We start from the raw sequence: 27,035 nt of genomic DNA, 5'->3' as shown, positions 1-27,035 counted from the left end.
TATTTAATTTTCATATTTCACAAATAAGAACTTTTTTGTTTGGGGCTGGGGTCAGAGTGAGAAAACTCCCGTGAGGCAGGCTAAATAAAATGGCAGGATAATGCCGCACTCTCCCCTGCTTCTAGAAAAGTGCAAATTACTAGTTCTCTTAGACCAGTACCTAAGATGTCATGCAACACTCGAATAGAACTTCGGCTTCTCCAGTGCTTCTGAGACACCCCATGCATTAAGTGCCTATTCCTCCCCTGACCTCCAGACAAGTCCTATTTGAAAGTTGTTGAGGGGTGCTTGGGTAGCTCTGGGGCACCTGGGTGGCTCAGTCAGTTAAGTGTCTGATTTCTGTGCAGGTCATGATCTTGTGGTTCGTGAGTTCGAGCCCTGCGTCAGGCTCTGTGCTGACAGCTCAGAGCCTGGAGCCTGCTTCGGATTCTGTGTCTCCCTCTCTCTCTGCCCCTCCCCTGCTCGTGCTCAGTCTCTCTCTGTCTCAAAAATAAATAAAACACTAAAAAAATAAAAATTAAAAAAAAAGTTGTTGAGAGAGTAGATCCAAATAGTTCTCATCACAGGGGGAAACAAAAAGGTAGAAGATTTAGGCTTTTTGCCAGTTGCCAGAAATATCTGTGATGTTGTTGTTGTTTTGTTTTTTATGGCCATGGTTAAAGATGACAGAAAAATCATGGAAGACTTAACAGTAAGGAACCATTGGAGTGATCTAGTACAACCATCTTGTTTTACAAACAAGAAAATTTTTACAAACAAGAGACATCAAAGTTTAGGAACTTACTTGCCTGAGGTCACAAGTTGATTAGTGGTAGAGCAAAGACTAGAACTCAAATTTTCATTCCCCATTTCAGTGTCCTTTCTTCTTTTTTTTTTTAATTTTTTTTTTTCAACGTTTATTTATTTTTGGGACAGAGAGAGACAGAGCATGAACGGGGGAAGGGGCAGAGAGAGAGGGAGACACAGAATCGGAAACAGGCTCCAGGCTCTGAGCCGTCAGCCCAGAGCCTGACGCGGGGCTCGAACTCACGGACCGCGAGATCGTGACCTGGCTGAAGTCGGACGCTTAACCGACTGCGCCACCCAGGCGCCCCTCAGTGTCCTTTCTTCTACACCAGAGTTAACTTCTTGGCTTCCTCAATAAGTTCCCGATAACTGCTTCACTGGGTTGTTGTGATCACATAAAACTAATGCATTGGCAAGTACTTCAGAAAGTATAAAAGGCTAAGCAGTAGCAGGTAAGTTGTGGCGGACTGAGAAGGTTTTAAATTCCCATATCTGTCAGTTACCCTCTCTAACTGGGAAAGCATTTCCCCTCATTTGTTTTATTGCAATTAGATAGTATAAAATGAAGGAATGGAACCATTCTGGCAGGTGGCTTCCAAGATCTGAAGCCCAAAATATATAGAAAAAGGACCTTTCCATGGATATATTTCAGGCATAGAGAAGACATAAGAATAGAGTTGTTGTCTGGATAGGATAGATATATGGGCATATTAAGCCAGTCTTTACTTGTAAACACTGGTAAATGAAACCACATTATTCATTTATTTGACAACTTCAAACACAAAGACACTCACAAAATTTCCTACCTTCAATCGAATATATTTTAGAAGATCAAATTCTTTGGCATACATCCTGAAATACTCCAGGACCTGGGAGTTGTGCATGAAGTTAGGATAATGATCTGGGATGGGATAGTCACTGAAGCACATCATCTCCTTAGAAGTGTTGATGATCACTGATTTGTAAATGCTGGCCCTTCCTTCTTCAGGATTTTCCTACAGTAAATAAGAAGCATTCATAGCAACTTGAGAATTAACTTTATGGTTTATAAACAGTCACTAAACATTTGAAAAAGTTTTCTGAAAGAAATGCCAATGAAAAAGTTATACAGACACATACATCCCTTCACACCTCCAGGTATTTGTGCCCTTGGGTAGTCTCTTCCCCTTGAATCTGAGTGGTCTCTATGACTTGTTTTTGACCAACAGCATGAAGTTGGAATGATACCCAATAGCTTCCAAGACAGTCCTAAGGAGTCTTGCAGCTTTTGCCCTCTGTCTCTTAGAAAGCTTGATCTGGCAGGATTCAGCAGTTATGTAAGAAGTCCAACTACCTTAAGCCACCATTCTGTGAGTAAGCCCAAGTCAGCCACATGAAGAGAATGTTTGGGAAACAGAGATATGCAGCTAGCCCTTGGAAATTCCATTTATCCCAGCTGAAGTTCTAAATATGTGAGTGAAGAGACCATAGCAGAAAATGAATTTGGAGACATCTAAACTATAATTTTCTTTAAAAAATTTTTTTAATGTTTATTTATATTTGAGAGAGAGACAGAGAGAGAGAAAGAATGTGAGCAGGGGAGGGGCAGAGAGAGATGGAGACAGAACCTGAAGCAGGTTCCAGGCTCTAAGCTGTCAGCACAGAGCCTGACGTGGGGCTTGGACCCATGAGCCATGAGATCATGACCTGAGTTGAAGTCGCACACTTAACCAACTGAGCCACCCAGATGCCCCTAAACTATAACTTTCAAATCTATGTAGGAACACTGAAAATGGCCTATGATATAATTTTTAGTTAAAAAGGTAATATTACAAAATTAAATTCACATTCTCACCACCAAATGCATAAAACTATGTATGCGTATGGCAATTGTATACCTATGTCTACCCACATTTATATAATTATACATTGTATAAGTTCTCTCCTGTTAGGTAGTTCTCTCTGAATATATTTCACTTATTTATTTATTTTTAATTTTTTTAATGTTTATTAATTTTTGATACAGAGACAGCACAAGCAGGGGAGGGGCAGAGAGAGAGGGAGACACAGAATCGGAAGCAGGCTCCAGGCTCTGAGCTGTCAGCACAGACAGGGCTGTGCTGCCCAGCACGACGCAGGGCTCTAACTCACTGAGTACGAGCTCATGACCTGAGCTGAAGTCAGACACTCAAATGACTGAGCCCCCCAGTGCCCCTATTTCATTTGTTTTTAAGTCAGTATAGCCTGAAAATAGGAAAAACAAGTTGATTTACTAAGGAGGTAGTATTGTTTTCTTCTGTTTTTGTGAAATGTTGTTTATATAACACCCATACATGACTTAAAAAAAAAAAAGCCTTCAGCAAACTAAGAGAAAATTTCTTCAATTTGATAAAAACAACTGACAAAATACCTACAGCTAACTTCATAACTTAATAGTGAGAAAATGGACAATTTCCCCCTACAGTTGGGAACAAGGCAAAGATGTCCTTTCTCACCACTCATGTTCAACACTATACTAGAAATCCTAGTTGGTGCAATAAGACAGGAAAAGGAAATAGTGGCTGTACCAGATTGCATTCCCACCAACAGTGCAAGAAGGTTCCCCTTTATCCACATCTTCACCAGCACCTGTTGTTTCTTGTGTTGTTGATTTTAGCCATTCTGACAAGTGTGAGGTGATATCTCGTGTAGTTTTCATTTGTGTTTCTCTGATTATAAGTGATGTTGAGCATCTTTTCATGTGTCTGTTGGCTATCTGTATGTCTTCCTTGGAAAATGTCTATTCATGTCTTTTGTCCATTTTGAAATTGGATTGTTTTTTGGATGTTGAATTTTATAAGTTCTTTATATATTTTGGATACTAGCCCTTTATCAGATATGTCATCTGCAGATATTTTCTTCCATTCTGAAGGTTGCCTTTTAGTTTTCTTGATTGTTTCCTTTGCTGTGCAGAAGCTTTTTACTTTCATGAGGTCCCCAGAGTTTATTTTTGTTTTTGTTTCCCTTGCCTTAGAAGACATATCTAGAAAGAAGTTGCTATGGCTGATGTCAAAGAGGTTACTGCTCATGTTCTCCTCTAGGATTTTTATGGTTTTATGTCTCACATGTAGGTCTTTAATTCATTTTGAATTTTTTTCTTTAAAAAAATTTTTTTAAACATTTATTCATTTTTGAGAGTGAGAGAGACAGAGCATGAGCGGGGGAGGGGCAGAGAGGGAGGGAGACACAGAATCAGAAGCAGGCTCCAGGCTCCGAGCTGTCAGCACAGGGCCTGACGCGAGGCTCGAACTCACGAACTGTGAGATCATGACCTGAGCTGAAGTCGGACGCTCAACCGACGGAGCCACCCAGACACCCCTTGAATTTATTTGTCTGTGTGGTGTAAGAAAGTGGTCCATTTTAATTCTTTTGCACGTTGCTGTCCAGTTTTCCCAGCACCATTTTTGAAGAGACTTTTTCCTGTTGGATATTCTTTCCTGCTTTGTCAAACATTAATTGACCATATAGTTGTGGGTTCCTTTCTGGTTTTTCTATTTTGTTCTATTGATCCATATGTCTGTTTTTGTAGCAGTACCATACTATTTGGATCACATATATATATATAATTATATATATATGTATATATATATTATATTCAATATAACTTGAAGTCTGGAATTGTGATGCCTCCATTTTTGCTTTTTTTTTCAAGATTGCTTTAGCTATTTGGGGAAAATAGTATGGAGGTTCCAATAAAGTTAAAAATAGAACTATCCTATGATACAGCAATTGCACTACTGGGTACTTATCCAAAGAATACAAAAATACTAATTCAAAGGGATACATGCACCCCAATGTTTACAGGAATGTTATCTACAGTAGCCAAACTATGGAAATAGCCCAAGTGTTCATAGACTGATGAATGGATAAAGAAAGTATGGTATGTATGTGTGTGTACACACACACACACACACACACACACACATACACACACACTGGAATAATAGCCATAAAAAGAATGAAATCTTGCCATTTGCAACAATGTGGATGGAGATAGAGAGTATTATGCTAAGTCATAATGACATAATCAAAGAAGTCAGAGAAAGACAAATGCCATATGATTTAACTCATATGTGGAATTTAAGAAACAAAACAAACAAGCAAAGGGGAAAAAAAGAGAGGTAAACCAAGAAACAGATTCTTAACTACAGAGAACAAACTGATGGTTACCAGAGAAAAGGTGGGTAGGGTGATGGGTTAAATAGGTGATGGGGATTAAGGAGTGTACTTGTCGTGATGAGCAATGGGTGTTTTATGGATGTGTTGAATCACTATATTGTTTACCTGAAAGTAATATTACACTGTGTGTTAACTAACTGGAATATAAATAAAAACATAATAAATAAACAAAGATAAATAAAGTGGCATTAAAGCAAAAAAAAAAAAAAGGAAAGGAAATAAAAGTATACAGATTGGGATGAAGAAATAAAACTATTTTTATCCATAGGTGACATCACTGTTTATGTAGAAAATCCCAATGGATTAAAAAAACAGAAAAAAAAAACCCACAACAACCTGGAACTAATAAGCAAGTATAGCAGGGTTGGAGGATACAAGGTTAATATACAAAGCCAATTACTTTCCTATATGCCAGAAATGAGTGATTGGATTTAAATTTACACAAAAAAATACTATTTACAATTGGACCCACAAAATTAAATACTTAGTCATGAATCTAATAAAATATGTGTAAGACTTATATGCAGAAACTATAAAACACAGATGAAAAAAGTCAAAGTTCTAAATAAGTAGAAAGATCTTTGGTGCTTGTAGATTGAAGGACTCAACATTGTTAAGATATCAGTTCTTCTCAAGGTGATCTATAGGTTCAGTGCAATCCCAACCAACGTCCCAGCAAGGTATTTTGTAGACAGTGACAACTTGATACTAAAGTTTATATTGAAAGACAAAAGGCCTAGAAAAGCCAACTTGTCCTTAAGTGTATGCTGTGCATAGTGACTTTCTTTCAAAGAGTAGAATATGGGAAGGAGTGTATAGTATGGCAAGGGAGAAAAAAAGACGAGGGACTTTACAGTGGCAAAATCTGACAAACACAAGGTCATCAAGGTTAACATCAATAGTGGTAAGTCATATTGAGAGTACATACTACTGATGTGATATGATGAGAATGTTACTTTACCTCTATGGTCTTCTTCCCCCAAATCCATAGCCGCAGTCTAACGGTGATAAAAACATCAGGCAAATCCCGACAGAGGGACATTCTATAAAATAACTAATAATCCTCAAAACTGTCAAGGTCATCAAAACAAGGGAAGCCTGATAGGGTGCCTAGGTGGCTCAGTGGGTTAAGCGTCCGACTTCAGCTCAGGTCATGCTCTCATGGTTTGTGAGTTGAAGCCTCGTGTAGAGCTCTGTGCTGACAGTGTGGAGCCTGCTTGAGATTCCCTCTCTCCCTCCCTCTGTGTGCCTGCCCTGCTCATGGGAACCCATGTGCATGCACTGTCTCTCTCTGTCTTTCAAAATAAATAAACATTTAAAAAAAGGTACAATGTCATCCTCATTTATCACCTGGGAAAGCTGGGGTAAAAACTATAGGGAAAAGGTCTCCACATCAATTGCAATGAGAAATAAGTAATGGAGAGCTTTATTGAGACCACAGACCAATAAAAGAAGAATCTCTGGATGCACTGACATCAGTATTTGTTAAAGTCTCCCAGGTAACTCTTCACAGTACAGCCACTGCTGAGCACCACTGCTCTATACCCTCTTTGGAGTGCTTCTGTATTCATTCATCTTTTTTTTTTTTTTTTTTTTTTTTGGTGGGAAGAGAGTTAATAAATTTAAGAATTATTTATTTATTTTTTAATGTTTATTTTTGCGAGAGAGAGAGACAGAGCGCAAGCAAGGTAGGGGCAGAGAGAGAGGGAGACACAGAATCTGAAGCAGCCTTCAGGCTCTGAGCTGTCAGCACAGAGCCTGATACAGGGCTTGAACTCATGAACTGTAAATTCGTGACCTGAGCCAATGTCATGGGCTTAACTGAGCCACCCAGGTGCCCCTAAGAATTTTTTAAAAGCTACTCATATAAGGGTATTTATTACTTAACTTTATATTTTAGGGATGCCTGGGTGGCTCAGTCAGTTAAACACCCGACTCTTGATTTTGGCTAGTGTCATGATCTCACAGTTAATGGGATTGAGTCCTTCGTAAGGCTATTCACTAACAGCGTGGAACCCGCTTGGGATTCTACCTCCCTTTCTCTCTGCCCTTCCCCTGCTTGTGCTCTCTCTCTCTCCCTCTCAAAAATAAATAGGGGCTCCTGGGTGGCTCAGTCAGTTGAGCGTCTAACTTTAGCTCAGGTCATGATCTCACAGTTCGTGGTTTGAGCCCCACGTTGGGCTCTGCACTGACAGCTCAGAGCCTGGAGTCTGCTTCGGATTCTGTGTCTCGCTGTCTCTCTGGCCCTCCCCTGCTCACGCTGTGTCTCACTCTTTCTCAAAAATAAATAAACATTTAAAAAAAATTTTTTAATTAAAAATAATGTTTTTATATTTTAAATTAACATTTATCAATACACCACATTTTACATTATAGTGTATACACATGGTATCTTTCTTTATATTACATATATATATATATATATATATATATATATATATATATATATACATACTCTGTTTTTTAAGATACTATTTTTAAGTAATCTCTACACCCAACCTGGGGCTCGAACTTACCACCCTGAGATCAAGAATCACATGCTCTACTGACTGAGCCAGTCACGCACCCCTACATATGCTGTTTAGAGCTTTACAACTGGAAATGTAGTTCTCAGATTAGCAGCATCTGTATAACCTTAACCTAGGGGCTTATCAGATATGCAGAATCTTTGAAGGAGCACATGCACCCTAATGTTTATAGCAGCACTATCAGCGATAGCCCAAGTATGGAAAGAACCCAAACTGATTCATCGACTGATGAATGGATAAAGATGTGGTATATATGTACAATGGAATATTACTCGGCCATCAAAAAGAATGAAATCTTGCCATTTGCAATGACATGGATGGAGCTAGAGGGTATTATGCTAAGCAAAATTGGTCACAGAAAGACAAATATCATATTATTTCACTCATATGGAATTTAAGAAACAAATGACGAACATTTGTTTCTTAAAAGGGGAAGGGAAGGAAAAATGAAATAAGATATAAAAACAGAGAGGGAAGCAAACCCTAAGAGATTCTTAATTATGGAGAACAAAGTGACAGTAGCTGGAGGGGAGGTGGGTGGGGGGATGGGCTAAATGGGTGATGGGCATTAAGGAGGGCACTTGTGATGAGCACTGAGTGTTATATGTAAGTGATGAGTCACTAAATTCTACCCCTGGAACTAGTACTACACTATATGTACACAACTAACTTGAATCTAAATAAAATTTTGGAAGAAAAAATTTAAGAAAGAAATGCAGAATTTTGGCAGCACTCCAGATTAATGAATCAGAATGCATTTTGGCAAAATCTCCAGTGATTCATATGCACATTAAAGTTCGAAAAGCACTGCTTTGGTATGCTTTAAGGATTTAGAAAACTCAGATTGACTAAAGACTCTGAAAAAAGTATTTTCCAGCATTAAATACGTATTAAATCCTCAGCATTCATAAGGAGTTTATCATTTTAAAGCTATTTCACTCCTAAAGTAATATTAAAGTGTGAAGAATCAAAAAGATACATCTCCCATTGGCACCTACTTTCCACTATCAGTCTGATCTAATGTTAATGAGGAGACCAAGAAATGACTGAAATTAATGTCTTGAGAACTTATAAGTAATTATTACTGCAAAGTATTCAGCAATAACAAGAAGAAGGCAAGTGGAGACTGAATCCTACTCCTGTTTTGCAAGTGGAATGGAGACATAGGAAAAGAGATGGGAGAGTGCAAGCGACAGTGTCTGAGAAGAAAAACATGTATGCTGAATCTCTAAGACCTATCACAAGAAAAAGAAAATGGCAGCCCTGAGTGCCCGATGTCTTACTGGACACGTGGCAGCAATGGTAGAATTCCAAAGTGCTTGGGATGATCCTATGTGTGAAACCCCCAGTGAATCACAGAAAGGTTGTGGGGGCGAGGAAGCAGGACTCCAAATAATAAGCAAGGGGGTGGTAGAAACAGATCTCAGAGGAAATTCTTGACAAAACAACATTGGCATGTAAGAGATGTTTATTTCCAAATTAATGGATGTTTATAATACCTCAGGACCCACAACTGTATAACTGTGGAATATATGAGAATGAAAGTCTCTATTTCCATAAGCATTCTTTTTTTTTTTTTTTAAATGTTTGTTTATTTTGAGAGAGAGAGAAAGAGAGAGAGAGAGAGAGAGAGAGCCTGCACGCTCATGAGTGGGGTGGGAGCAGAGACAGAGGGAGACACAGAAAATCCCAATCAGCTCCATGCTATCAAGCGCAGAGCCTGACACGGGGCTCGAACCCACAAATGGTGAGATCACAACCTGAACTGAAATCAGTTCACCACCCAGGTGTCCCTCCACAAGCATTCTAAGCAGCCAATCAAGACATTGTGCTTCTCAAAGAATTTAAAAAAAATTTTCTTAATGTTTATTTATTTTTGAGAGAGAGAGAGACAGAGCCAAGCAGGGAAGAGAGAGGGAGACAGAATCCGAAGCAGGCTCCAGTGTCTGAGCTGTAAGCACAGAGCCTGATGCGGGGCTCGAATTACAGACTGCGAGGTCATGAGGCGAAGTCAGAAGCTTAACCGACTGAGCCACCCAGGCGCCCCAAGGATTTATTTATAAAGCATAAATATATTTGACACTTAACATGTGCCAGGCATTACACTTGGCTCTAGAAATATAGTGTGAGGCGAACGTGATAACCACTACACTACGGAAACCCACTGTGTGTGTGTGTACATGTATGTATATGTGTAAGTATATATACATACAATATAATAATGGGCACAGATGTAGTCTGTCTTAACAGAGGTTAGAGAGTTATGATGAAATATAGCTTATTTATTTTTAAGGAAGCAAAGCCCGATGCAGGACTTGAACTCATGATCCATGAGATCATGACCTGAGCCAAAGTTGGACGCTTAACTGACTGAGCCATCTAGTCGCCCCTCAAGTTAAGTTTTTAACAGAGAACAAGTTTAAACCACTTTGGAATTAAAAGCCAGAAACCTGATAATCAGGTAGAATGGGGTCCTGAAGTGATTTCATGCCTGATCAGTCATTGCCAAACCTGGCTGTGATGCTTGCCAAAGACACCAAAAGCTTGGGCCCCACTCCAGGGTCTCTGAATAATAATAATAATAATAGGGGCACCTGGGTGCCTCAGACATTTAAACTTCTGACTCTTGATTTTTTTCTGCTAGTAGGTACAGACACAGGATTTGAACCCAGGCTGTGATTTTAACCTCTATACTAAGTTCTGGCTGGATTTCAAAAGTATGATTTTCTACTAATTACCAAACACTAATTAACAGCCTTTTCAGCTTGTGCCCAAAACTAAGGCATGGGGGTTCTGCCAAGGAGTATTCACTCTAGGTCTGAATAAGGACTATTGTCAAATAGAGTTTGTTCCTCAAGACAGAGTCAAGATGCTATAAAGCCATTTTTAAGCAGTTGGTCAACATTGTCTTCTTTTATGAAATCTGAAACACATCTGGACACCTTAATGCCATTCATTGGTTTAGAAAGTGATTTTATTTTATTTTTTAATGTTTGTTTATCTTTGAGAGACAGAGACTGAGTGTGAGCAGGGAAGGGGCAGAGACAGAGGGAGGCAGGCTCCAGGCTCTGAGCTGTCAGCACAGAGCCCACCCAATGCAGGGCTCAAACTCACAAACCATGAGATCATGACCTGAGCTGAAGTCAGACGCTTAACCAACTGAGCCACCCAGGTGCCCTAAAAAGTGATTTGAAAAGCAAACCCAAATGCATGCCACTTTGAAGATCAGTAAAGGAGGTTGGTATTCTTTGGCATATAATTATTTTAACTATCTTTTAAGTAGATGATACCTAAACTTAGTAACAAGTTGTAGGACTGGATGTACATATTAATAACTCAATTTTAAAACTGAATATATGCAAGGTCAAGAAATCCCAGTTGCAGGCACCCTCTGCCCTCTTAAGACAGGCCATGAGTTTGAGCCCCGTATTGGGCTCTGTGCTGACTTGGAGCACACGGCAAATATATTTATGCTTTATAAATAAATCCTTGGGGCGCCTGGATGGCTCAGTCGGTTAAGCTTCTGACTTCGGCTCATGACCTAGCAGTCTGTGATTCGAGCATCAGGCTCTGTAACATCGGGCTCCGTGACATCGGACTCTGTGCTGACAGCTCAGAGCCTGGAGCCTGCTTCGGACTCTGTCTCCCTCTCTCTCTCTGCCTCTCCCACTGCTCATGCTCTGTCTCTCTCTCTCAAAAATAAGTTATAAAAACATAAAAAAAGTTTTTTACATTGAACCAGAACTGAAAGAAGGAGAGGGGACGAGAGGGGAGTGGAAGGATCATAAAGTTAGAGAGGACTGAAAAGGGGATCCCTGGAAGGAGTTGTAAGCAGGTATTTCAAGATCACTTACTTATTAATGCAGACCAGGAGCAACCACTCTAAATTTTCTAACTACTTTACATTTTCTTTTCTTTTTTAAAAATGTTTATTTATATGAAACAGAAAGACGGAGAGGAAGTGCAGCAGAGGGGCAGAGAGAGAGAGGGAGACACAGAATCTGAAGCAGGCTCTAGGCTCCGAGCTGTCAGCACAGAGCCTGATGTAGGGCTTGAACTCAAGAACCGTGGGATCATGTGAATGACCCTTCACCAACTGAGCCACCCAGGCACCCCACCACTTTACATTTTCTAATATTTGTTATTTTTTTACACTCCACCCTCACACTGCCCACCTGCAACATTGTTACTCTCTTTCAGATAGCAGCAAAACTCATTAAATGAAAATGATCTCTGGGGCATTTTCATAGACATCAGTAAAGAAACCTGTGTCCTATTTTGCTGCCAGCATAGGGAAAGAAGAACCTGAATAGCACCTGAGGTGGTAGCAGCTGAGAAGATGTCAGCAGGTTGAATTCTTCCAAGTTTAATCATTGTTAAACCCATCATATATTTCCTGATGAAAGATAAAATATCTTGTTGTTGGAGGAGGTCATCAAGAGGTAATGATCACTGGTTGACTAAAAGGCTAGGCTTAGGCAATTGGAGGCTCCTCACCCCTTCTCCTATCTTTGGGCAAATCTCCATTGAATTCTGGGTAAATCAAACAAGTGCTGAGGGGAAGTGTCAACAGGCAACCAGTAAGCCTGTCATCCTTGCAGACTGGTAACTGTGAAACAATATAAATTGCCTGTGGGGCACAAGGAACTAGGAGAAGCAATCCAAAACTGCAGTAAGTGACCATAGTGCTTTCAACAGCCCAACATTGCCAGTGAAAGAGTCAGATGGCTCATGGTGAATGACCGCACACTACCTAGAATTGAACAAGGTAGTGCGTCCCCATCCAGACAGCGGTGCCCAACGTTGCTACCATCTTAGATACCTTGGCCAGAGTCCTAGGAGTGCACTGTGCTGCACTGGACTTAGCAAATGCCTTTTTTCAGTACACCCCTGACCACTGAGTCACAAGACCAATTGGTGTTTACATGGGAGAGGCAACAATGGGCCTTCCAAGTGCTTCTCCAAGGTTACCTGCACAGCCCTACCCTATGTCATGGGATGGGAGCCTGAGACCCACCCTGGTCTCCTTCTCCATATCACTAAAATGGGCCCGTTACATTGATAATACAATGTTAACATGGGAAGACTTGCTTCTGCTGCAGGACACCCTCGAAGCTTTATTGGAGAGAGAGAGGATGGGCAGTGAACCCACAAAATTCAAGGCCAAGACATCACTGTAAAGTTTTTGGGAGTTGTCTGGTCGTATAAGACTTCTGTTGTCCCAGATAGGTGCAAGCCTATCCAACCCCTAAGAATGTGAATGAGATGCCAGTCTTTGTAGGGATTTAGGGGCTTTGGAGGACTATATCACCTGGTAAAGAACAGTAAGACACCCCCCCCCCCCAACTGGGGATCAGAGCAGTAAGCTGTCTTTGAAAGGCCAAAATGCTAGAAGGCAGGTTAGTTCTGAGCATCGCTCAAGCAAGACTGCCATTTGAATTAGATGGGTCTGTGACTCCGGAATATATGAGCTGGACACTGGCAGAAACAAGAGAAGGGGAGAGTACTGCTAGGATTTTGTCTCAGCTCTGGAAGCAGGCAACAACCTGACATACCACCATAGAGCAACAGCTCCTATCAGCATACCAAGGTCCCCTTCAGGTTAAGCCTCTCACTAAGGAACAGCACATTGTGGTAAGAGCTTCCCTACCTATGAAGGGATGGGTTGAGAATACGTTCCATTGACCCACCTCTGCTATGGCTCAAACTCCCACTGTGATTGAGTGGCATGCCTGTTTGCAGCAGAGGAGCGCCCTGTCCACCAGCCTACTAGAAATGCAGGTACAGTTAGGACCTGTGGGGTATATCGATCCTCCAAGTGCCCCTGCCCCTATACCTGTTGTGTCCCTGTAGCCTGTGGGGAGGTAGTGGGGAAATTTTGGCTGATGTCTGGTACATAGATGGGTCTAGTCCAGGAAATCCCTCTGTGAGGACTGCAGTCACTACTTAACCCAATAATGACACCATCTGGATGGAAACAGGAACAAAGAACAAAGTTCAGCAGCCAGTGGGCTGAACTCAGAATGCTTGGCTGGCGATCAATTGCTCGTAAGTTCTAGCTGTTGATCGTTTGTTAACCCTTTGCACTGACAATTGGATTGTTTTAAAGGGATGAGACCCATGGCTTGGATGTTGGGAAGCCGAGGGGTGGATAATTATAAATAAGCCCTTGTGGGGATCAGGATATGTAAAAAGACGTTTGGGTCTACCTACAAGGGGCTGTGGTACAGGCTGTCTTCTATATCCCTGCTTATAAAGTATGACATCCCCTGGCAATCAGGAAGCTGATACCTTAGCCCGTATTGCCCTTGAACTATAGTGACTCATGTTTTGTGTGTTCTAAACAATGCCAAAGGTAAATACCAAAGGAATCTTGAGTCACCCACCAGCATTCTCAACCAGTATGGGACTGGCAAATTGATTATATCATCTCCGTCCCTCTGTGTGAAGGTTGTACATATGCCCTGGTTTGTGTGGACACTGGCGTCTGGCCTAGTCCAAGCTTTCCCCTGGCACTATGCAAACCAGGCTGTCACCATTAGGGGATTATAGAAACTGAATATCATGTATGGATACCCTCATCAATAGATGTGATGGTGGGGGGAAGGGTCCCATTTCAAGGGTCATGATGTGTAAGACTGGTCAAAGTTATGACAGTGAGGAGTGCCTGGGTGGCTCAGTCAGTTAAGCATTTGACTCTTGATTTTGGCTCATGGTTTGTGAGATCAAGTCCCACATTGGGCTCTGTGCTGACAGCATGGAACCTGCTTGGGATTCTCTCTCCCTCTCAAAATAAATAAACATTAAAAAAAGAGTCTTGACAGTAAAAAGAGGTTCCTGCTCCCAAGCAGCAGGGTTGGTAGAAAAGAAAAATGGAATATTAAAGGAGCAGATGACATTACTAACAGGTAAAACCACCTTGGCCAAATAGACTAAGGTACCATTCCAGGCATTAACACATTTTCATGATCAACCAGTAAGACCTGTTGCCCAACTCATACCAAGAATCAACAAGTTATGCTGCTGAAAACACCAAATCCCATCACACCTGGGAAAGGCATTATCTACTGGAATTTGCAGTGGGAAGTTCTGCTGGGATTGGTGGGTTATTTTGCACTCCTGGGTGAGGAGGAACTACTCAGTCTCCTCTGGGATCCCATTGTTCAGCTATAAGCTTAACCTGTTGTTGAAACATACTATACCTGCAATGGAACAGGTACCATTAAAAGAGGGGGAGAAGATGGGCGTCTTGCTCTGGCATAACCCACTCCTAATCCATCTCACGCCTGACAGTGCTGCCTCCCCTGGCCAACATGGGTGGTATACATGACTTGGTCAAAGTCCTAAAACTGTAGCCACACTAACATCTAAAGATGAGGCCTTGGCATTCTTGTAGCAGGGAAACACCTCCCCATACAATTTCCTACTAAACATCTGTTTGACCTTAGACTCTGCTGCTCCTTTGGTGTCCAGTTGCAGGATGGGCACCTGATGGAAATACCTTTCTACAGTGGGCCCACTCCTATGTCCAACAAAGAAGTCAATCCAACCGATGGGTATGTGGGCAGCTGTCCCCCTCTAGCTCCTCAGGCTTGCCACGGTGGGTATCGCCTTTCCAGGAAAGGGACTGAAAGGCCCTAACACAGTACATTAAGAAGGATGAGCTAGGACTAGCACTCTAGATTTCATCTGATGTTACCAGTACTAATCTGGAAACCTGGCCCATGGCACACACGATCAATAACACTGGGCATGGGTCTTCTTTTTCTATGAATTAAACTACACATTTATTAAACTGCTGAATGGATTGGTTCTAGAAATACCACCGCTGAGCCAGATCTGGGATGAGTTTATGGACATTCGAACACCTGGGCACCCCTTTATTAGTAAGAGAAAAGTTATTCTAAACAGAACCAACCCAGCTGTAACAGGAATATGAGACAGACATCATGGGAACTGTGTAATCATCCTGTCATATTAAGGGAAAGTGACTGGTTTGGCACTGACTGGTCACATCACCTGGGTATTTATTGGGCAGCCACCCAAAGGGGCTCAGTGGTTGTGTGGCACAAATCTTTGGCTATGGCTCCCACCTGGGTGGTGGGACCACTGCACCGTGGGTTTTCCCTTGGCACAGGGGAGAATCGCCCCCTTCCCCACCACCATGGTAACAATAGTTGCCAATTTCTCTCTTCTCAAGACTAGGTAGGTACACCGTGTCTTTCACTGACATGGATTATTTGACTGTGGCTGTTGTCTTTGTTTCCTCCATTGGTTCGGTGGATGTTATAGCACATATAGATGCCCTTACTAAATTCATCCAGGAAATATTAAATGATAACCAACAAAACTTGTCCTTACTGAATACTGAAATATCTCTAGTGAGAAGAACTGCCCTCCAAAATAGAATGGCTTCGGGCATTATTTTTGTCTCAAAAGGAGGCACCCGTGCCATTATCCGAACAGGTATGCTGTGTGTTCATACCTGATGAGTCTGCTAATGTATCGCCTTTACTAAATCACATGAGAACACAAGTGAATCCCTGAAGGAGCCACCCCCAAGCTAGGGAACTTAATAAATCAGTTGTTGGAATCATGCAGCTCTTGGTGGAAAAAATAATTGTTTTGAGAATCATTATCTTAATCTGTGTTTTCTTTTGCATGTAACCACACTGTTCCTATGGTATCTGCCCCCCCAGTGTAGACAGACACCAAATGAACCACCTCCGTGATACTGAAACCCCTTGCTGACTGCTTAGGGGACACTATGGAAGAGGGGGTTGTGTGACACTCCCCCCCCCCCCCCCCCGTAAAAACTGGTCAGGAGAAGTGGCATGTTGGGAGGAGGTCATCGAGAGGATGTGACCACAGGTTGACCCAGGAATTGGACCCTCAGAGACTTCTTGGGATGTGCATTCTGCTTGCCTTCCTAGTGATGTGGTTTTGAGACCATGTGCATGGTACTGATGGAAGCCAGTTGATGCCTCTATATGAATTTTTAACATGTGGTGGGTGCAGAGATCTACGTGTATTACTGCTGCCCAGGACAAGCCTCATATTTAAGGTCCCTTGCTTATTTAAACCTGCCACCTACCAACCTGGAGTGGCCTGCCACTTTTTTGGGTCTTTCTGTGTGCTCAAGTTTCAGATTGCACCTGGGGAGCTCCTGAGGTTGCAGACTAACACTCCTGTGGGGCCCTTAGTGGCAGAGAGGTTTACAAGTATTAAAGAACCAGGAGACTTACCTGGAACCTCCAGAGTCCTCCGATGTCATGAGTCCTTTCAAAACAGACTGGTTCCAAGCCTTCTTCCAGGCAGCACTTGATAGAAGAGAGCCCGCTTGCACCTCCTCCAATCACAGCAATTCTTTTCTTGGTCATGGTCTCCAGATGTCTTCACCAGGCTGGATCAATGTAACCTGCCAAAAAAAAAAAAAAAAAAAAAAAAAAAAAAAAAAACGGACAAAAGACAGAAAGCACACATCAGTTAACACATTTCGAGGAAGAGAGACCTTGGTCTCCGCATCCAAATAAATGCTGCCTCAACAGGTGCTTTGGGGGAAGCCAGATTCTGCCTTCCCTTTGGCTGTAGGGAATGGCTGCGCAAGGGATATGGGAGCCCTGCGTTTGCAAGACCCAGAGCTGAGAGCCCCACTGCGGTAACCCATCTCACTGTCTTTTGCAGCACTTGGCCGATCTTTCAGCTGTCATGCAGGGGCTACTCTGCACTTCAGCTGTTATCAAAGACATATAAAGCAACCGAGTGCAAACAGCAACAGCCAATGGGGAGGAGCCATTCCTCTCCACCTCCCTCCAGCCAAAGCCCAGCCACTCAGCGGCACCCACTCCCTCCTGCAGCGAAAATATAACGTGGGCCAACCCTGCTTTGGGCAGAAAAAAATCCTACAACCTTTATTTTTCAGCTGTGGCCGCCCAGACACGCAACTACCCTCCCTGGAGACAGAGTGGCCCTGTGTCTCTATCCCTCCCCGCCCTTCCACATCCACTTTTAACTTCCTGGTATCTGCCTTAAAGTGACAAACTCCTCCTGGTGAAGGGAAACCAGCGACAACCCCAAAGCAAGTCTCGCTCTAAAGGCTTGAGTGGAGAACACCTTTCAGGAGATCTGTTAAAACAGACCCCAGCACCCTCCTTCCCCCTCCCACCCCACTCTCACCTCACAGAGTGGCTCTTTAGTTCCCCGCTGGTGTTAGAAATTTACTTACAATACCTGTGCACTGAGCTGGCTGCTGGGGTTCAGTGAGAAAGGGATTGTTTCCTCCTTAGAGGAGCTTATAGTTTAGCAGAGAAGTCCAAACATAAACAGAATTTCAATAAAATAGAAAAACTTTTTAAAAGTGGTTTCTCTCACACAGTTACATATGTGATTAAAAACATAAATATCCACTTTGAAAATAGAACTTGAGGGGCGCCTGGGTGGCTCAGTCGGTGGTCAAGAATCTGACTTTGGGTCAGGTCATGATCTTACAGATCGGGCCAGTGAGTTCTAGCCCCTCCTGCATGCGCATCCAGCTCTGTGCTGACAGCTTGGAGCCTGGAGCTGCTTTGGATTCTGTCTCTCTCTCCCTCTCTACCTCTCCCCTGCTCATGCTTTGTCTCTCTGTCTGTCAAAAATAAACATTAAAAAAACAAATTAAAAACAATTTTTTTCAAATATAAAATCATGCAGAGGAGGCCAGTGTAAGGGATGTAGGATTTCACACACCGAGTCAGAATCAGCGCCTGTCCAACCCAGGAGTCTGCTCTGATAGATGTGAGGGGTTGTTGGAGATAAGCAGTGGCTGATGCCATCCATCTGTTTACCTTCTACTTACTCCCTCAGTCAACTTGGCTTAAGATGGTTTGATGTCAATAATGTCAGCCCTGGGTTTTGACTTGCTGGCCTCCCCCAAAGCATCCTCCATGGACCAATAATTATCATTTCTCAAGGACTCACCTTGTGTGTTTCAAAAAGCCTGATGGGAATGAACCCATGTAATTTCTCAGCAACCCCATGAGGCAAGCATGTCATCACCCTCATCTTCCCAGTAAGTGGAAAGGCAAGAATGCAAACCACGCAGTTTAATTTACAAATGAGTTATTCATAAATTGGATAATTTTGAATGTACTAGAGATGCCTAGGTTCAGGAAAAGAGTGAATACTTTTACAAACTGCATATTAATCTCTCCCTTATTGATTTACTTTTACAATTTCAGAACAATGCAAGAATTACTTTTAAAACTTAATATTTTAAAATGTAATTTTACTTTAGTTCTTTACTACTTAGTGTTTTGCAGTCAATTACAAATAATTAGGTCAATTACTCAAAAAACAAATTTTTTTTAGGAGCACCTGGATGGCTCAGTTTGTTAAGTGGTTAAGCGTCCGACTTCAGCTCAGGTCATGATCTCATAGTTTGTGAGTTCAAGCCCTGCCTTGGGCTCTGTGCTGACAGCTGAGAGCGTGGAGCCTGCTTCAGATTCTGTGTCTCCCTCTTTCTCCGCTCCTCCCCTGCTTGTGCTCTTTCTCTCTCAAAAATAAATAAACATTTAAAAACAATTTTTTTAGTTTATTTATTTATTTAGAGACAGAGACAGCATGAGCAGAGGAGGGGCAGAAAGAGGGAGAAGAGAGAGAATCCTAAGCAGACTCTGCTCTGTCAGCACAGAGCCCCACACAGGCCTCAAACTCAGGAAACTGTGAGATCATGACCTGAGCCAAAACTGAGAGTTGGATGCTTAGCCAACTGAGCCACCCAATTACTTTTAAATTTGGAAAATACGTTTTGTATTATTTTTAAATTACTTGTAAAATGTTTTAAACCTTGACTCAAATTCTGTTTCGTCTAACTGCCAGTCTGCAAATGAGAGGATTTCTTCACTGGGCTTTAACAATACGTACAAACTAAAATACGGGTAGGTTCTACCCAGTTACTCATGCTATTGGGAAAGAACAGTAACACAAATAACAGGATAGATGACAGTGACTAATTCCAAGGTAATATATATGAGGCTTTTGAAGGAGTGTGTGTACATGCATGTATGCATGTGTGTGTGCATACATGTGGAATTGTCCAGAGGAGTTTCTGCAAAGGTCTAACCCAGGAGGGGCTTTTGAACAACATAGCCTTACCTCTAGTCAGAGGTTCTCCCATGTTCTAATTCTTTCTGTTAAGTCTGCATTTTACATTCATTCAATAAATATTGCGCTTTGGAGGCCACTTCTTTTAAGATGGCAGCCGTAAAAGAAGGAGCTTAGCTTAGATCTTGTTTGAAGAACTTCCAAGGAAAGCTGCCTGATCAGCACCGGACTGTGACATGAGTGAGAAATATACATTCGTTGAATTAACACTTGGAGATTTGTTATGGTAGTAACGCCTGCATCAATTAACCCTGGCTAGTACAGGAGTCACTTACAGCATAGCAGCAGCTATTCTACGCCTGCTGTGGGCTAGGTTTTTTGTTAGGCATAGAGGAGGGAGGGAAAAATCATACCGAAAGGACCTGAGGAGATAAAGCACAGGCATTGTGGTAGACTGAAAACATGGTCCCAAAGAGGTCCATGTTCTAATCCAAAGAACCTGTGGATGTTACCTTATATGACAAAAGAGACTTTGCAGATGCGGTTAAGGTAAGGATCTTTCAGATGAGGAGATTATCCTGGATTATCCAGGGAGGCTAATGTAATAAGAGGTGTCCCCATAAAAAGGAAAGTGAGGAAGGTTTGATTTTTGAGACAGAAGGCCACATGGATGGTTGAAGGCGGATGGTATGCTGCTGACTTTGAAGACGGAGGAAGGGCCCAGGAACCACAGAATGCAACTCTAGAAGCTGGAAAAAGTAAGGACACGGATTCTCCCCTAGAACCTCTGGAGGGAGCACAGCTGTACAGACACTGTGATTTGGGGCCCAAAGATACCATTTTGGGTTTCTGGTCTCCAGAAATGTAAGAGAATAAATTTGTATTGTTTCAAGCCACTAAACTTATGGCAGTTAGAGCTGCTCTAAGAAACAAATTCAGATGTGGTAAACCCTTGCACAAGATGCGGATACAGAGATTCGTTCAAGCGTAATCTGAAGGACACATTCTGTGAATCAGCTTACTTGAGATGAAACGTGGGGCAAGCAGCCATGCTGTGTTTCCCATGGCTCCTGGCTGCACGCCATACTGTTATAGAACGAGCAATGGAAGACCCTGCCCTTCGTGATTTTCAAAGATGGTTAGAAACACAGACTATAAGTCCATTTAAAAGATTTAAAGATATTTTAAAATACTATTAATGGGGCACTTGGGTGGCTCAGTTGGTTGAGTGTCCAACTCTTCTTTCTTTTTTAGAGACAAAGTGGGGGAGGGGTGCAGAGAGAGAGAGAGAGAGAGAAAGAGAGGGAGGGAAGGAAAATCCAAGTAGGATCTGCACTGTCAGCATGGAACCCTATGCGTAGCTCGATCCCAGGAACTGTGATATCATGACCTGACCCAAAATCAAGAGCTGGGTGCTTAACCAACTGAGCTACCCAGGCATCGGACTTTTGATTTCGGCTCAGGTCCTGATTCCAGGGTTGTGGGATGGAGCCCCGCATCAGGCTCCACACTGAGTTTGGAGTCTGCTTAGGATTCTCTCTCTCTCCCTCTGTCCCTCTCCCCTGCTCACTCTCTCTCGAATAAAAAAAAAAACACTATTAAAACAAAACAAAACAAAACAAAAAAAACAAGGGACAACTCCCCAATGAGGGAATGATTGGGTTCTAAAAAGTTTTCTAAACAATTGTTGAAAATCAAAATGCATTTTCCCATAGAAACAATGTTACATTCTATGCTTAAGGCTCCAGAAGAGTCATAAAAATCTTAAAGTAGCACAAAAGACCATCAGGTTAAGTTAAAATCCTGAATCAATAGGGAATGAAAGTTTTGTGGTAATGGCTCCAACTCATTCACATAGAGAACACCACTCTTACCTAACGAGTCCTCTCATTTACTCCTCAGGCAGAAGGGTCCTTTTTCTGGCATGTACATCAGAGACAGTTGAGACTTGGACTAGGGTGGGACCAGTGGAGATCAGGAGAAGTAGAGGATCCTGGGTATGGTTCAGAGATAGAATGTGATAACGGATGTGGAACAGAGGTGTCATATAGAGCATTTTCTTGTGCACGTTTCCAGCCAATACCCACCTCCAGATGTAAGAGATATTCTTATTTCTATTACCATAGTCTTTTTAAAAATTGAGGTAGAATTGACATGTATTAGTTTCAGGTATGCAGCAGAGTGACTTGATGTTTATATATTGTGAAATGATCACAGTAAGTTCAATTAACATCCAGTAGTCTTATTTGTTCTTGAACTTTATTTAAATAGAATTATACAGTATGTACTCTTTGTGCTCAGTATTGTTATACAACTTAATGTTTTTAAGATTTATCCAAGTGGTTTGTATGTAACAGTAGTTCGCTCTTTTTTTTTCTATGAATATACAATTTGTTTATTCATTCTCTTATTATGAGCATTTGGATTAATTCACTTTTTGGTATTATGAAGAAGGCTTTTTATTTTTCTGTAAGTCTCTGTGTGTGTGCATGAGTACACATGTGTGTTTGTGAGTATGTGAACATGTGTTCTCATTTTTCTCGTGTGCCCGAGTGGAATTGCTAGGTCATCACGTAGGCATATGTTTAATTTTTTTTTTTTTTTTGAGAGAGCGTGCAAGCAGGGGAGGGGCAGGGGGAGAAGGAGAGAGAGAGAAACTCAAGCAGGCTCCATGCTGAGCCCAGAGCCAGATGCTGGGCTCTATCTCACAACCTTGAGATTATGACCTGAGCAGAAATCAAGAGTCAGACGCTTAACCGACAGAGCCACCCAGGCGCCCCAGTATATGTTTAATTTTAGCTGAAAATGTGAAAAATTTTCAAAAGAAGTTGTACTATTATACACACCTACCAGCAGTATATGAAAGTTCCAGTAGCTACATAGCCTCTCAGCCCTTGGCAGTATTACCATTGATGTGGGTGTGTGATACTATCTCATGGTGTTTTAATTTCCCTAATGACTAAAGATGTTGAAATTCTTTCCATTTAATTTTTTGGCCATTTGTGTGTATGTGTGTGTGTGTGTATTTTTATTTGTAATGTTTATTTATTTTTTAGAGAGAGACACAGAGTGAGAGTGGGGGAGGGGCAGAGAGAGAGAGGGAGACACAGAATCCCAAGCAGGCTCCAGGCTCCAAGATGTCAGCACAGAGCCTGATGCGGGGCTTGAATTCATGAACTCTGAGATCATGACCTGAGCCGAAGATGGACGCTTAACAGACTGAGCCACCCAGGGACCCCAGTATATATATTTTTTGCCAAGTGTTTGTGAAAATCTTTTGGTCGTTATTTAAAAGCTGGGTTGCCTTATTATTGATTTGAAAGACTGCAGTCTGCTTACAAACCCTTCACATAACTCTGCATTTGAAATATTTTATCCCAGTCTGTGACATAACTTTTCACTTTGTGTCTTTTGATGAGCAGAAGTTTTAAATTTTGATGAAATTTATTTAACAGTTTTTCTTTTACAGTTAGTACTTTTTACTCCTATTTAAGAAATTTTTAACATCCGAAGCTCATATAGTGTCTTGTGTTTCCAGCTAGAAGATTCATAATTTTAGATTTCAAATTTAGATCTATGATCTGTTTTATTTCTTTTTTGAGAGCGGTAAAGGCAGAGGGAGAGGGAGAGAATCTTAAGCAGGCTCCACGCCCAGCATGGAGCCTGACATGGGCCTCGATCTCATGACCTTGAGATCATGACCTGAGCCTAAATCAAGAGTTGGATGCTAACCATCTGAGCCACCCAGATGCCCCTATGATGCATTTTAAATTAATATGAATGGTATAAGTGTAAGGGTCAAAGTGAATTTTTTTTCCATCTGGATATTGCATTCTTCCAACAGTATTATTCTATGAATTTTCTTTCCCCTTAAATTGTATTGGTGTCTTTGTCATTGGTCATATATGTATGAACCTATATCTGGACTCTGTTCTATTCCATCGATCTATTTGTTTATCCTAAACCTATACCATATTGTATTAATTACTTACCTTTAATCTAAAATTTGAAAAGTAGTTATATATATCTTCCATCTTTGTGCTTATTTAATTATATATATATATATATATATATATATATATATATATATATTTTAATGTCTATTTATTTTTGAGAGACATAGACAGAACATGAGCAAGGGAGGGGCAGAGAGAGAGAGAGAGAGAGAGAGAGAGAGAGAATCCAAAACAGGATCCAGGCTCTGAGCTGCCAACACAGAGCCCGATGTGGGGCTCAAACTCACAAACCATGAGATTATGACCTGAGCTGAAGTCAAACACTTAACCAACTGAGCCACCCAGGTGCCCCATATTTTATTTTATTTTTTAATGTTTATTTATTTTTGAGAGAGAGAGAGTGCATGAGAAGAGGAGGGGCAGAGAGAGAGGGAGAGAGAGAGAATCCCAAGCAGCCTCTGTGCTGTTTGCACAGAGCCCAATGTGGGGCTGGAACTCATGAACTGTGAGATCATGACCTGAGCCGAAATCAAGAGTTGGATGTTTAACTGACTGAGCCACCCAGGCGCCCCTGTGCTGATTTTAAATATGATTTTGACTCTTCTAGGTTTTTTTCAATTCCACATAAATTTTAAATTTAACCTATCAATTTCTACCAAAAAAAGTATCCTGGCTTTTGATTAGGATTACATTGATTGTGTAGACCAACCTGGGGAGAACTGACATCCTAACAAATAAGTCTTCTAATCTGTAAAATAGACTCTTTTTCCTATTATTAGGTCTTCTTTGATTTTTCCCCATGTTGTTTCATAATTTGCAGTGTGGAATCTTGCATGCTTTATTTAGTCCTGTGTATTTTATTTTTAAAATCCTATTGTAAATGGTATTGTTTTTACATTTTCATCTTCCAATTGTTTCTTGCAAGTATGAAGAAATACAGTTGATATTTGCATATTGACTTTATTTCACATGGCTTTGCTAAATTCACCTATTACTTCCAGTACTTTGTAGATTTCTTGTATAGTCTATGTACACAATCATGTCATTTATGAATAAAATGCTACTGTTTTCTTTCCAATTTTTTATTAAAAATTTTTTTTCTGTCCTTATTGCACTGGTTAGGACCACTAATACAGTATCGAATAGAAGTGGTGATAATAAACATTCTTGTCTTGTTAGGGGGAAATATTCATTATTTTATCATTGAGTGTGATGTGATTTGTATATTTTAGGTAAATAATCTTATCAAATTGAGGAAGTTTCTCTCTATGCTTAGTTAACTAAGGCTTTTTATTATTAATGGGGGTTGAATTTTATAAAATGCTTTTTCTGTGTCTGATAAGATGATCCTGTTGTTAAAATGATATTGAATGATTTTTTTAATGTTAAGCCACCTATGTCTTTCTAGAATAAACTCACATAACCATAATGTGTATAGTTCTTATATAACATTGTATTTTATTTGTTAAATTTTCACTTTGAGTTTTTTTCTGTCTATATTCTAAAGGAATATTGCTCTAATTATTTTTCCTTGTAATATCCCTGATAGGTTTTGGTATCAAGGTTATGCTGGCCTGTCTGAAAGATTTTGTATAGCATTGTTGATCTTTTTCCTTAAAAGTTTGGTAGCATTTACCAGTGTAGCCATCTGGATCTAGCATTTTGTTGTTGGAATGTTTTGAATTATGGATTTAATTTCATTGAAAGATACGGGATTGTTCCAATTTTCTCTCTTCTTGCGCTAATTTCTGTAAGTTATGTTTTTCTAGGAAGTTGCCCATTTCATCTAGTCTGTCAAACTTATTGGCATAAAATTATTCATGACATCCCCATATTATTCTCTTAAAGTGTGTGGCATCTAGAGTGATGTTGTCCCTGCCTTTCCTAATATTAGGTATTTCTGTTTTTTTCACTCTTCCTTTTCCTTGATCAATTTTGTCAATTTTATTAATCTTTTTAAAGAACCATCTTTTGGCTCCATTGATAATCTCTGTTTTATATCTATTTTCTATTTCATTAATTTCTGATTTTATGTTTATTATTTCTTTCATTCTACATTCACTCTTTCTTAAGCTTGTAGAGATATTTACTTAATCAAATCTCCATCTGAGAACTACTATAGCTGCATCCCACAAATTTTCATATGTTGTATTTTCATTACTATTACTTTCAACTATTTTCTAATTTCCACTGTAATTTCATCTTTGATGAATGGATTATCTTCTTTGTTTTTATTAAAAAGTTTTTAATGTTTATTTAGTTTTGAGAGAGAGAGAGAGAGAGAGAGAGAGCCAGCAGGGGAGGGACAGAGAGAGAGGGGGAGAGGATCCCAAGCTGGCTCTGTGATGACAGCAGTGAGCCCAAAGCAGGGCTTCAACTCATGAATTGCAAGATCATGACTTGAGTCAAAGTCAGACACTCAGCCCACTGAGCCACCCAGGTGCCCCTAGAAGTGACTTAATTTTCAAATAATTGGGGATTTTCTAGATACTCTATCATTAATGATTTCCAACTTAATTTTGTTGCCTTTAAAGAATGTAATTTGTATGATTTTAATCCTTTGAAATTGATTACTAGTTTAATGGCTTAGCATATGTTATATCGTGTTCAGTGTTTCACATACATTTGAAGAGACTGTGTAACCTTCCGCAACTGTGACTTAGGTTAAGTTGTTTGATATTGTTGCTCAAATATCCTATAACCTTAGTGATGTTTTGTCTGCTTGCTGTATTGATTATCAAGGAGGTATGGTAAATCTCCATGTGTAATTCTAAATTTGTCTTTCCCATATAGTTCTGTTAATTATTTGCTTCATAAATTTTGAAGTCATATTACTAAGTACATACACACTCAGGATTATGGCTTCTTTCTATGGAATGTATCTTCTAATTATAAATTTCCTTCTTTTTTCTTTCACTTCTTCCTTCAAACTTACTTTGACATTTATTAATATAACCATATCAATTTTCATGTGGTTTCTATTTGCATGGAATATTTTTTCTCATTTTATTTCCAGTTACTCATATTTAAATCAATTGCTTATATTTAAAGTGTGTTTTTTTGTAGGCAGGATGTTGTTGGGTCTTTTTTTTTTTTTTTAATAGTCTGACAATCTTCTTTTCTTTTTTTAAGATTTATTATTATATTATAAGTAAGCTCTACACCCAAGGTGGGGCTTGAACTCATGGCCCTGAGATCAAGAGCCACATGCTCTACCAACTGATCCAGCCCGGCACCCTGACAGTCTTTTTTTTTAAAGAGTAATTAGTGCTGTGGTGCCTGGATGACTCAGTCAGTTAAGTGACTCTTGATTTCCACTCAGGTCATGATCACATGGTTCTTGAGATTAAGTCCTGTGTCGGGGTCTGCACAGACAGTGAGGAGCCTGCTGGTGATTCTCTCTCTCCCTCTCTCTCTGCCTGTCCCCTGCTCACACAAGTGCTCTCTCTCAAATAGATAAATAAACTTTAAAGACTAATTAGTCCTT

General features: G+C 40.7%; 1 protein-coding gene across 2 annotated transcripts in view; it reads right to left on the bottom strand.

Moving 5' to 3' along the window:
• Nucleotides 1-17,509, bottom strand: part of FMO5 (flavin containing dimethylaniline monoxygenase 5) — a 35,240-nt gene extending 17,731 nt beyond the window's left edge. Inside the window, exons 1-3 of one of the 2 annotated variants that reach the window (XM_058715993.1) lie at nucleotides 17,421-17,509; nucleotides 16,757-16,929; nucleotides 1,593-1,781 (exon numbers count right to left, since the gene is read on the bottom strand). In XM_058715993.1, the coding sequence (XP_058571976.1) occupies nucleotides 1,593-1,781; nucleotides 16,757-16,891 (324 nt within the window). In that variant the 5' untranslated portion in view covers nucleotides 16,892-16,929; nucleotides 17,421-17,509. Of the gene's footprint in view, nucleotides 1-1,592; nucleotides 1,782-16,756; nucleotides 16,930-17,183; nucleotides 17,312-17,420 lie in introns of those variants that run through there. The other variant, XM_058715992.1, reaches the window with a different exon arrangement.
• Nucleotides 17,510-27,035: the final 9,526 nt, after the last annotated feature.

This window comes from Neofelis nebulosa, chromosome 2 (genome assembly GCF_028018385.1).
Source record: "Neofelis nebulosa isolate mNeoNeb1 chromosome 2, mNeoNeb1.pri, whole genome shotgun sequence".
NCBI classification, from domain to species: domain Eukaryota; kingdom Metazoa; phylum Chordata; class Mammalia; order Carnivora; family Felidae; genus Neofelis; species Neofelis nebulosa.
This window is presented reverse-complemented; position numbering and strand designations above follow the sequence as displayed.